The sequence below is a fragment of the Chrysemys picta genome, chromosome 2 (assembly GCF_011386835.1).
Source record: "Chrysemys picta bellii isolate R12L10 chromosome 2, ASM1138683v2, whole genome shotgun sequence".
NCBI classification, from domain to species: Eukaryota; Metazoa; Chordata; order Testudines; family Emydidae; genus Chrysemys; species Chrysemys picta.
Genome location: NC_088792.1, coordinates 9,796,874 through 9,809,431, shown reverse-complemented (window position 1 = coordinate 9,809,431; position 12,558 = coordinate 9,796,874). Strand labels below are relative to the sequence as shown.

General features: G+C 47.0%; 1 protein-coding gene across 6 annotated transcripts in view; it reads right to left on the bottom strand.

Moving 5' to 3' along the window:
- Positions 1–12,558, bottom strand: part of OBSCN (obscurin, cytoskeletal calmodulin and titin-interacting RhoGEF) — a 266,409-nt gene that overhangs the window by 191,006 nt on the left and 62,845 nt on the right. For all 6 annotated transcript variants that reach the window (XM_065582593.1, XM_065582594.1, XM_065582591.1 and 3 more), the window contains exons 11-20: positions 12,161–12,436; positions 11,180–11,455; positions 10,265–10,540; positions 7,937–8,212; positions 7,003–7,278; positions 5,407–5,682; positions 4,589–4,864; positions 3,136–3,411; positions 2,319–2,594; positions 219–494 (exon numbers count right to left, since the gene is read on the bottom strand). In XM_065582593.1, coding sequence (XP_065438665.1) covers positions 219–494; positions 2,319–2,594; positions 3,136–3,411; positions 4,589–4,864; positions 5,407–5,682; positions 7,003–7,278; positions 7,937–8,212; positions 10,265–10,540; positions 11,180–11,455; positions 12,161–12,436 — 2,760 coding nt within the window. The remainder of the gene's footprint in view (positions 1–218; positions 495–2,318; positions 2,595–3,135; positions 3,412–4,588; positions 4,865–5,406; positions 5,683–7,002; positions 7,279–7,936; positions 8,213–10,264; positions 10,541–11,179; positions 11,456–12,160; positions 12,437–12,558) is intronic.

Sequence of the window (12,558 nt, the reverse complement as noted above, 5' to 3'; positions counted from 1 at the left end):
CCGTTCGCAAAATAACTCCAAACTCATTGAAATTCCCCCTAATAGACCAGATCCTCAGCTGGTATAAACCATCTGGCCCCATCTGTCTTCAGTTCAAGTCTTCAGAATAAAACAGCAAATAATATTATGTCATTCAAATTAACTCAAAATATTTGAAGGTGAAAATCAAAATGGCAGGTCACAAAGAGAATACCAATGTAAACACCTCTTTCTCTCACCTGTGATGATAATTTTAAAGGTCAGTTTCTGGCCTGCGGCCTCACAGGTGTACTCTCCAGCGTCCTTCTTCTCAAGCTGCTTCACGACCAGACGCCGGGATTTGCCCTCACAGTCCACTTTGAATTTCTTGCTGGAGGTGATCAGTTTCCCGTCCTTGGACCATTTCACTTCAGACTTTTCCTGGGCCACCTCAAGGCTCAGGGTGGCGCTCTCTGTCAGGACGGCCTTCACCTCCTTCTGCAGCTTCGCCTTGTTTGCAAACACTTCTTCGGGCTCTGCCAAGGGAAAAGGAATTACAGGATAAACCCTGTCACTGATACAATGCCATCCAGGGACTATTAAAGGCGAAGGTGCGGAGAAACGGACAGCTCTGTTTCCTGAGGCAGTATTAGCTTTATGTCTCACCCACTTTGCCTGAAATTTCAACCTTAACTATGGAGCTTGTATGGCATCTCCTTCCTAAATCAACCAACCCAAATCCCCACATTCAACTCATGATTGCTCTAGGGAGCGAACATTCCCTTAGGAGTGCTACAAGGGCATTAGGGAAAAGACAGGGTGGCTCGTATGGCTGCCATGAGATGTTCAAAATCCCAACCTCGTCTGGGAAATGTTAAGCTGCTGCTGCAAAACACCAGAGATTCATAGATTCATAGATTCTAGGACTGGAAGGGACCTCGAGAGGTCATCGCGTCCAGTCCCCTGCCCGCATGGCAGGACCAAATACTGTCTAGACCATCCCTGATAGACATTTATCTAACCTACTCTTAAATATCTCCAGAGATGGAGATTCCACAACCTCCCTAGGCAATTTATTCCAGTGTTTAACCACCCTGACAGTTAGGAACTTTTTCCTAATGTCCAACCTAGACCTCCCTTGCTGCAGTTTAAACCCATTGCTTCTGGTTCTATCCTTAGAGGCTAAGGTGAACAAGTTTTCTCCCTCTTCCTTATGACACCCTTTTAAATACCTGAAAACTGCTATCATGTCCCCTCTCAGTCTTCTCTTTTCCAAACTAAACAAACCCAATTCTTTCAGCCTTCCTTCATACGTCATGTTCTCAAGACCTTTAATCATTCTTGTTGCTCTTCTCTGGACCCTTTCCAATTTCTCCACATCTTTTTTAAAATGCGGTGCCCAGAACTGGACACAATACTCCAGCTGAGGCCTAACCAGAGCAGAGTAGAGCGGAAGAATGACTTCTCGTGTCTTGCTCACAACACACCTGTTAATACATCGCAGAATCAGGTTTGCTTTTTTTGCAACAGCATCACACTGTTGACCCATATTTAGCTTGTGGTCCACTATAACCCCTAGATCCCTTTCTGCCGTACTCCTTCCTAGACAGTCTCTTCCCATTCTGTATGTGTGAAACTGATTTTTCCTTCCTAAGTGGAGCACTTTGTATTTGTCTTTGTTAAACTTCATCCTGTTTAACTCAGCCCATTTCTCCAATTTGTCCAGATCATTTTGAATTATGACCTCCAAAGCAGTTGCAATCCCTCCCAGTTTGGTATCATCCGCAAACTTAATAAGCGTACTTTCTATGCCAATATCTAAGTCGTTGATGAAGATATTGAACAGCGCCGGTCCCAAAACCGACCCCTGCAGTACCCCACTCGTTATGCCTTTCCAGCAGGATTGGGAACCATTAATAACAACTCTCTGAGTACGGTTATCCAGCCAGTTATGCACCCACCTTATAGTAGCCCCATCTAAATTGTATTTGCCTAGTTTATCAATAAGAATATCATGCGAGACCGTATCAAATGCCTTACTAAAGTCTAGGTATACCACATCCACAGCTTCACCCTTATCCACAAGGCTCGTTATCCTATCAAAGAAAGCTATTAGATTGGTTTGACATGATTTGTTCTTCACAAAACCATGACTAAGAAGATTCAGGCATCTTCCCATTTTACCTGCTTACTCCGAAAATTTATTCTCAACATTGTGGCAAAACCCAAAATCTCCCAAAACCCCTCTGGACTCAGAGCTGAAGTGCCAGCAAGCCAGGAAATTCAGCTTACTCTAGTATGCTTCAATCAACAATGGCAGAAAATCAGCCCTTCAGTTGAAAGAAAATACTCTCTCCTACCAGTGACAAGAACCTTGAAGGTCAGTTTCTGGCCTGCGGCCTCACAGGTGTACTCTCCAGCGTCCTTCTTCTCCACCTGCTCCACAACCAGACGCCGGGATTTGCCCTCAGACTCCACTTTGAGTTTCTTGCTGTAGGTGATCAATTTCCCGTCCTTGTACCATTTCACTTCAGTCTTGGCCTGGGCCACCTCACAGCTCAGGGTGGCGCTCTCTGTCAGGGCGGCCTTCACCTCCTTCTGCACCTTCTCCTTGTTTGCAAACACTTCTTCCATCTCTGCAGGGGAAAAGGAATTACAAGGGCTTAAACTTCCCCACTGATGAGATGCCACCCAGAGAACAGAGAAGGGAAGGCAGGGAGAAGCTGACAGTTCTGCTTCCTTAGGCTGCTTTCTGCACGTCTCCCCCACGTTGCCAGACCCTGAACGATATAACTACAAGTACAATTTCAACCTTAACTATGGAGCCTGTAGGGCGTCTCCTTCATAATAAACCAACCCGAACCCCCACATTCAAACTCTCATCAGTGCTCTGGAGAGTGACCTCAGATCCAGATCTCAATTTATCGGCCCAGGACTTCCTTTAGTTTTTTCACCAACATCTTCCTTACAAACCCTTCCTTCCGATTGTAAACCTGAATGGACGACTATCTTCTTTTCCTTTAAGAAGCACTCTTGGTTTTAAAAAGTCATTGGTTGTGTATCACTCTATATGGAATATCTGAGCTGAGATGCCTTCAGTGAAGGATATGCACTTCATTCTACAATACTTAAACCAACAACAGTAGCAAACAGTTGAAAGAAAATATTGTTTCTTACCTGTGACAACAATTTTGAAGGTCAGTTTCTGGCCTGCGGCCTCACAGGTGTACTCTCCAGTGTCTTTCTTCTCCACCTGCTCCACGACCAGACGCCGGGATTTGCCCTCAGACTCCACCTTGAATTTCTTGCTGGAGGTGATCAGTTTCCCATCCTTGCACCATTTCACTTCAGTCTTGGCCTGGGCCACCTCACAGCTCAGGGTGGCGCTCTCTGTCAGGGCGGCCTTCACCTCCTTCTGCACCTTCTCCTGGTTTGCAAACACCTCTTCCATCTCTGCCGGGGAAAAGGAATTACAAGGGCTTAATCTCCCTCACTGATGCGATGCCACCCAGAGAACAGAGAAGGAGTAGGCAGGGAGAAGCTGACAGCTCTGCATCTGAGACTTTTTTTGCTTCACGTTTACCACATCTGCCTGACCCCTCCCACCATCAGTGCAAGTCCATGTACAACCTTAACTATGGACCTGCCAGCACCTCTCCTTTATAATAATGCTCCCCAAACCCCACCTCTCATGATTCCTCTGGAGCGATCTCAGATTCAAATGTGAATTTATCCTCTCAAGCCTCCCTCTAGTTTATTTTGCTGAGATGTTCCTTGCAAAACTTTCCCTCCCCTCTGATACCTGAAAGGACCAACATTTCTTCCCATTGAGAAGCGCTGTTATTTTTTAAAAGTAAATGAAGGCATTAAAGAGAAGCCAGAGTGGCATGGATGGATGCCATGTAGGGTTTCCACCTGGCTGATATTTGACCGGCCTGCCCGTTGTTTTATGGATTTGCCAGTTGCCAGAAAAATAATTTAGTCTCACAGGGTTTTTTTTACATGGGTCTAAAGATTTGCATTATCATCATAACACAATGGGAGATCTAATGTTCAAAGTTTATGTCCACCTAAAGATGCTGCAGTGTTCCCAGTTCCACAGTTTAAGCGATAACAGATCAAAGGTGTTGAAAATACAGCAGCTGCCTGCCCACCAACACACTAGTGCACTGTACATGTGTGAAGTGGTTTGACTCACGCGACAGTGAGGAGACAAGCAATGTTATCAATCTTATCTATATGTGTGATCTCTCTAGATACGACGAGCTGCTGTTGAAGGGGGATTGTAGAGTTGCCTTGTGGTTAGGGTTACTTGGGGTTTGCCTTCTGTGTGGGCAGGTGCCATTTTTTTTGCATTTCAAAGGTGGTAACACTAATCCATGCAGAAGTTCAGAATCCCAACCTAGTTTGCAAAATGTTACGCTACTGCTGTAAAACACCCGCCAACTAAGAAGATTCAGCTGCCTCCCCACTTTACCAGCTTACTCTGTTCATTTCTTATCAATATCACGGCAAAACCAAAAATCTCTCCAACATGCTACCAGTGTAGGAAATGCACTTTATTCTCCAATATTTAAACCAGCAATGGCAGCAAATCAGCCCTTCAGTTGAAAAAAAAAACCTTTCTTACCAGTGACAAGAACCTTGAAGGTCAGTTTCTGGCCTTCGGCCTCACAGGTGTACTCTCCAGCGTCCTTCTTCTCCACCTGCTCCACGACCAGACGCCGGGATTTGCCCTCAGACTCCACCTTGAATTTCTTGCTGGAGGTGATCAGTTTCTCGTCCTTGTACCATTTCACTTCAGTCTTGGCCTGGGCCACCTCACAGCTCAGGGTGGCACTCTCTGTCAGGACAGTCTTGACCTCTTTCTGCACCTTCTCCTTGTTTGCAAACACATCCTCTCTCTCTGCCGGGGAAAAGGTATTACAAGGGCTTAATCTCCCTCACTGATGCGATGCCACCCAGAGAACAGAGAAGGCGAAGGCAGGGAGAAGCTGACAGTTCTGCTTCCTTAGGCTGCTTTCTGCACGTCTCCCCCACTTTGCATGACCCTGAACAATATAACTACAAATACAATTTCAATCTTAACTATGGAGCCTGTAGGGTGTCTCCTTCATAATAAACCAACCCGAACCCCCACATTCAAACTCTCATCAGTGCTCTGGAGAGTGACCTCAGATCCAGATCTCAATTTACCAGCACAGGACTCCCTTTAGTTTTTTCACCAACAACTTCCTTACAAACCCTTCCTTCTGATCGTAAACCTGAATGGACGACTATCTTCTTTTCCTTTAAGAAGCACTCTTGGTTTTAAAAAGTCATTGGTTGTGCATCATTCAATAGGGAATATCTGAGCCGAGATGCCTTCAGTGAAGGATATGCATTTCATTCTACAATGCTTAAACCAACAATAGTAGCAATCTGTTGAAAGAAAATATTGTTTCTTACCTGTGACAACAATCTTGAAGGTCAGTTTCTGGCCCGCAGCCTCACAGGTGTACTCTCCAGCATCTTTCTTCTCCACCTGCTCCACAACTAGATGCCGGGATTTGCTGTCAGACTCCACCTTGAATTTCTTGCTGGAAGTGATCAGTTTCCCGTCCTTGTACCATTTCACTTCAGTCTTGGCCTGGGCCACCTCACAGCTCAGGGTGGCGCTCTCTGTCAGGGCGGCCTTCACCTCCTTCTGCACCTTCTCCTTGTTTGCAAATACCTCTTCCATCTCTGCCGGGGAAAAGGAATTACAGGGATTAATCTCCCTCACTGATGAGATGCCACCCAGAGAACAGAGAAGGGAAGGCAGGGAGAAGCTGACAGTTCTGCTTCCTTAGGCTGCTTTCTGCACGTCTCTACCACGTTGCCAGACCCTGAACGATATAACTACAAGTACAATTTCAACCTTAACTATGGAGCCTGTAGGGCGTCTCCTTCATAATAAACCAACCCGAACCCCCACATTCAAACTCTCATCAGTGCTCTGGAGAGTGACCTCAGATCCAGATCTCAATTTATCGGCCCAGGACTCCCTTTAGGTTTTTCACCAACATCTTCCTTACAAACCTTTCCTTTCCCTTAGAAATCTAAATGGACCCCAATCTTCTTTCCCTTTAAGCAGCACTGTTAGTTTTTCGAAGTAAATGACTGTGTATCACTCATAAGGAGAGGGGTATGAATCAGCGTTCATGTCACACTCCCTGTCAGTACCTGGCCCAAGCTGGGGAAGCTAATGATCCAACCAGAGGACCAAATTCGGTGATGAACTCTGGTCACATGCCACATGAGGCATGTTGTGCATATGCTAAGAAGAAGACTCATAAGGGAATAGCAGGGTTTGATTTACCTGTGCCCTGTCCCTTTAAGAATGGAAGGTCTGCAGATGGATTTTCAGGTGATGATGGCGCTGGTTGCAGCAGCAGACGTGTGTGTTCTCTGAAAGGACTCGGCAGCAATGGGGCTTGTGCAAGTTGTGTTGTTTTTGGATACCCAGCTTAATGAAAATCCAGATTTAAAACTGTCCCTGAGACTGGCTCACAAAAGGTTCCACTCCCAGGCCAGGGACAGCTTCAAATCTGGGGGTTTATCGAACACAGAATCCAAAGACAAACAAACCCAGCTTGCACAAGGCTCACTGCCACTCAGTCCTTTCACACCAAATTTGACTGCTGCAATCAGAGCTGTCCCCTTTGACCACCTGGGCAGACCATCAATCTCTAAAGGGACAGGGCAGCGGTGAATCAAACCCTGACATGTCCTTAGGAGTGAAACAGTGGCATTAAGGAGAAACCAGGGTGGCTCGGATGGATGCCAAACAGACATTCAGAATCCCAACCTGGTCTGGGAAATGTTACGCTGCTGCTGCAAAACACCCACCGACTAGGAAGATTCAAGCGCCTCCCCATTTTACCTGCTTGCTCTGTACATGTATTCACAATATTGTGGCAAAACCCAAAAGCCCTCTGGACTCAGAGCCGAGGTGCCAGCAATGCTTTAATCAACAATGGCAGCAAATCAGCCCTTCAGTTGAAAGAAAATACTCTCTCCTACCAGCGACAAGAACCTTGAAGGTCAGTTTCTGGCCTGCGGCCTCACAGGTGTACTCTCCAGCGTCTTTCTTCTCCACCTGCTCCACGACCAGACGCCGGGATTTGCCCTCAGACTCCACCTTGAATTTCTTGCTGGAGGTGATCAGTTTCCCATCCTTGTACCATTTCACTTCAGTCTTGGCCTGGGCCACCTCACAGCTCAGAGAGGCGCTCTCTGTCAGGGCGGCCTTCACCTCCTTCTGCACCTTCTCCTTGTTTGCAAACACCTCTTCCATCTCTGCCGGGGAAAAGGAATTACAGGGATTAATGTCCCTCACTGATGCGATGCCACCCAGAGAACAGAGAAGGAGTAGGCAGGGAGAAGCTGACAGCTCTGCATCTGAGACACTTTTTGCGTCACGTTTCCCACCTCTGCCTGACCCCTCCCACCATCAGTGCAAGTCCATGTGCAACCTTAACTTTAGACCTGCCAGCACCTCTCCTTTATAATAATCCACCCCAAATCCCCAGACTCAACCTCCAATGATTCCTCTGGCGCGATCTCAGATCCAAATGTGAATTTATCCTCTCAAGCCTCCCTCTGGCTTATTTGGGCTGAGATGTTCCTTGGAAAACTTTCCTTCCCCTCTGATAGCTGCCATGACCAACATGTCTTCCCTCTGAGGAGTGCTGTTATTTTTTTTAAGTAAATGAAGGCATTAAAGAGAAGTCAGGGTGGTGCGGATGGATCCATGCAGACTTTCAGAATCCCAAACTAGAATGGAAACTGTTACGCTGCTGCTGCAAAACACCCACCGACTAAGAAGATTCAGGTGCCTCCCTATTTTACCTGTTTACTCTGTAAATTTTTATCAATATTGTCGCAAAACCCATAATTTCTTGAAAAGCCCTCTGGACTCAGAGCCCTTATGTTGAAAATAAATATTGTTTCTTACCTGTGACAACAATCTTGAAGGTCAGTTTCTGGCCTGCGGCCTCACAGGTGTACTCTCCAGCGTCTTTCTTCTCCACCTGCTCCACAACTAAATGCCGGGATTTGCCCTCAGACTCCACCTTGAATTTCTTGCTGGAGGTGATCAGTTTCCCGTCCTTGTACCATTTCACTTCAGTCTTGGCCTGCGCCGCCTCACAGCTCAGGGTGGCGCTTTCTGTCAGGGCGGCCTTCACCTCCTTCTGCACCTTCTCCTTGTTTGCAAACACCTCTTCCATCTCTGCCAGGGAAAAGGAATTACAGGGCTTAATCTCCCTCACTGATACTGTCATAAACATACAGTTCAGGGTAGCATAAAGCATCCCTCCTTTACCTGTAAAGGGTTAAGAAGCTCAAATAACCTGGTTGGCACCTGACCAAAAGGACCAATAAGGGAAGAAGATACTTTCAAAACTTTTGGGGAAGGTTTTGTTTTTGGGCTTTCTTTGTGTTCTCTCTGGGACAGAGAGGGACCAGGGCAGGAAAAATACATCTCCTAAAGCCATATCTGAAATAAGCATCTAAGTTTACAAATTGTAAATAATAGCAAGGAAATGCGTTATGATATCTTTTGTTTTAGCTTGTGAATTTTCCCTATGCTTTGCTTGTTTGTAACTTCAAATTTTTGCCTAGAGGGGAATCCTCTGTGTTTCAAATCTTATTACCCTGTAAAATTACCTTCCATCCTGATTTTACAGAGGTGCTTCTTTTACTTTTTTCTTTATAATAAGTTATGTTTTTAAGAATCTGATTGGGGTTTTAGTGTCCTAAAAACCCAAGGGTCTGTTCTGTTCTCACCTTGTTTACCTATTTGGTTGGTATATTATTCTCAAGCCTCCCCAGGAAAGGGGGTGAAGGGCTTGGGGGGATATTTTGGGGAAACAGGAACTCCAAGTGGTCCTTTTCCTGAATCTTTGTCTAACTCACTAGTTGGTGGCAGCGATACCGTCCAAGGACAAGGAATTTGTGCATTGGAGAAGTTTTTAACATAAGCTGGTGGAATATAATCTTAGGGGGTCTTTCATGCGGGTCCCCACATCTGTACCCCAGAGTTCAGAGTGGGGAGGATACCCTGACAGATGCGAAGCCATCTGGAGAATAGAGAAGGAGAAGGCAGGGAGAAGCTGTCAGCTCTGCAACTGAGACACTTTTTGCTTCACGTTTCCCACCTCTGCCTGACCTCTCCCACCAGGGCCGGCTCTAGGCACCAGCAAAACAAGCTGGTGCTTGGGGCGGCACATTTTTAGGGGAGGCATTCTGGCGCGGGCCATGCCGCCCCTAAAAATGTGCCTCGGCCGCCCTAACTCACCTCCGCTGCTGCCGCTCGCGCGCCGCTGCTCGCCCTCCCTCCCAGGCTCTCAAACCCGGGAGAGAGGGGGAGATCCCGACCGGCCACGGCGTGCAAAACAGCTGATTTGCGCGCCGCGGCTGCTCGGGATCTCCCCCTCCCTCCCAGGTTTGAGAGCCTGGGAGGGAGGGCGAGCAGCAGCGCGTGAATCAGCTGTTTCGCACGCTGCGACCACTTGGGATCTCCCCCTCCCTCCCGGGTTTGAGAGCCTGGGAGGGAGGGGGAGACCCTGAGTGGCCACGGCGCACGCGCAGCTTCTCCCTCTCCCTCCCTCCCTCCTAGGCTTGAGAGCCTGGGGGGAGGAGGCAGGGCTGGGGATTTGGGGAAGGGGCGGAGTTGAGGCAGGGCCGGGAGTGGGGTAAGAAAAAAATGGGGGGGGGCGGCCAAAATTGTTTTCGCTTGGGGCGGCAAAAATCCTAGAGCAGGCCCTGTCTCCCACCATCAGTGCAAGTCCATGTACAACCTTAACTTTAGATCTGCCAGCACCTCTCCTTTATAATAATCCCCCCCACACTCCCAGACTCCACCTTTCATGATTCCTCTGGAGCGATCTCAGATCCAAATGTGAATTTATTCTCTCAAGCCTCCCTTTGGCTTATTTGGGCTGAGATGTTCCTTGGAAAACTTTCCTTCCCCTCTGATCGCTGACATGACCAACTGAGGAGTGCTGTTATTTTTATTTTTATTTTTTTTAAGTAAATGAAGGCATTAAAGAGAAGTCAGGGTGGCGCGGATGGGTCCATGCAGACTTTCAGAATCCCAAACTAGAATGGAAACTGTTACGCTGCTTCTGCAAAACACCCACTGACTAAGAAGATTCAGGCGCCTCCCCATTTTACCTGTTTACTCTGTAAATTTTTATCAATATTGTTGCAAAACCCATAATTTCTTGAAAAACCCTCTGGACTCAGAGCCCTTATGCTGAAAGAAAATATTCTCTCTCACCTGTGACGATAACCTTGAAGGTCAGTTTCTGGCCTGCGGCCTCACAGGTGTACTCTCCAGCATCTTTCTTCTCCACCTGCTCCACAACCAGACGCCGGGATTTGCCCTCAGACTCCACTTTGAATTTCTTGCTGGAGGTGATCAGTTTCCCGTCCTTGTACCATTTCACTTCAGTCTTGGCCTGGGCCACCTCACAGCTCAGGGTGGCGCTCTCTGTCAGGGCGGCCTTCACCTCCTTCTGCACCTTCTCCTGGTTTGCAAACACCTCTCCCATCTCTGCCAGGAAAAGGAATTACAAGTGCTTAAACTCCCTCATTCATGCAGTGACATCCAGAGACCAGAGAAGGAGAAGGCAGGGAAAAGGTAATGCTTCCTGAGGCAGTATTAGTTTCGGGTTTCCCCCACTTTGCCTGACCCCGAACAACATAACTACAGGGACAATTTCAACCTTCATTGTGGAGCTTGTATGGCATCTCATTCATAATAAACCAACCCGAACCCCCACATTCAACCGCTCATGATTGCTCTGGAGAATGACCTCAGATCCAGATCTCAATTTATCAGTGCAGGGCTCCCTTCAGTTTATTTCATCTTCCATCCAAATATTTCCTTCCCCTTTGAAACCTCAAAGGATGGATGCCAAACAGATATTCAGAATCCTAACCTTGTCTGGGAAATGTTACGCTGCTGCTGCAAAACATCCACGGACTAGGAAGATTCACGCGCCTCCCCATTTTACCTGCTTACTCTGTAAATTTATTCTCAATATTTTGGCAAAATCCAAAATCTCCCAAAAGCCCTCTGGACTCAGAGCTGAAGTGCCAGCAAGCCAGGAAATTCAGCTTACTCTAGAATGCTTCAATCAACAATGGCAGAAAATCAGCCCTTAAGATGAAAGAAAATACTCTCTCCTACCAGTGACGATAACCTTGAAGGTCAGTTTCTGGCCTGCGGCCTCACAGGTGTACTCTCCAGCGTCTTTCTTCTCCACCTGCTCCACAACCAGACGCCGGGATTTGCCCTCAGACTCCACTTTGAATTTCTTGCTGGAGGTGATCAATTTCCCGTCCTTGTACCATTTCACTTCAGTCTTGGCCTGGGACACCTCACAGCTCAGGGTGGCGCTCTCTGTCAGGGAGGCCTTCACCTCCTTCTGCACCTTCTCCTGGTTTGCAAACACATCCTCTCTCTCTGCCATGGAAAAGGAATTAGAAGGGCTTAAACTTCCTCACTGATGCCATCCAGAGTCCACAGAGGGAGAAGCTGACAGCTCTGCCCCTGAGGCATCTTTCGCCGCATGTTTCCCACCTCTGCCTGACCCCCGCCACCATCAGTGCAAGTCCATATGCCACCATAACTATGGACCTGCCAGCACCTCTCCTTTACAATAATCCACCCCCAATCCCCAGACTCTACCTCTCATCATTCCTCTGGAGCGATCTCAGATCCAAATATGAATTTATCCTCTCAAGCCTCCCTTTAGCTTATTTAGCTGAGATGTTCCTTGCAAAACTTTCCTTCCCCTTTGGTAGGTGAAAGGACCAACATTTCTTCCCTCTGTTATTTTTTTTCAAAGTAAATGAAGACATTGCAGAGAACCCAGGATGCACTGATGGATACCAAGTATAAGTTCAGAGTTCCAACCTACTTTGTAAAATGTTATGCTATTCCTGCAAAACACCTACCAACTAAGAAGATTCAGGTGCTTCCCCATTTTACTTGCATACTCTGTAAATGTATACACAATATTGTTGCAAAACCCAAAGTTCCCTCAAAAGCCTCCTTCACTCAGAGCTGAGATGCCAGCAATGTAGGAAGGGCATCTCACTCTAGAATGCTTTACTCAACAACTGCAACAAACCAGTGCATGAGTAGAAAGGAAACAATCCCTCCCACCTGTGATGATAATCTTGAAGGTCAATTTCTGGCCTGCGGCCTCACAGGTGTACTCTCCAGCATCTTTCTTTTCCACCTGCTCCACGACCAGATGCCGGGATTTGTCCTCAGACTCCACCCTAAATTTCTTGCTGGAGGTGATCAGTTTCCCGTCTTTGTACCATTTCACTTCAGTCTTGGCCTGGGCCACCTCACAGCTCAAGGTGGCAATCTCTGTCAGGATGGCCTTGACCTCCTTCTGCACCTTTTCCTTGTTTGCAAACACTTCTTCAGGCTCTGAGATGGGGAAATTAAAGAAGAACCACAGAAGGAATAAATCTATCATGGCCAATGGACTGTTACATGTATCTAGTGTTTTTACAGAATAAAGTCATTTGTTTGATGAAACATGGTTCTTA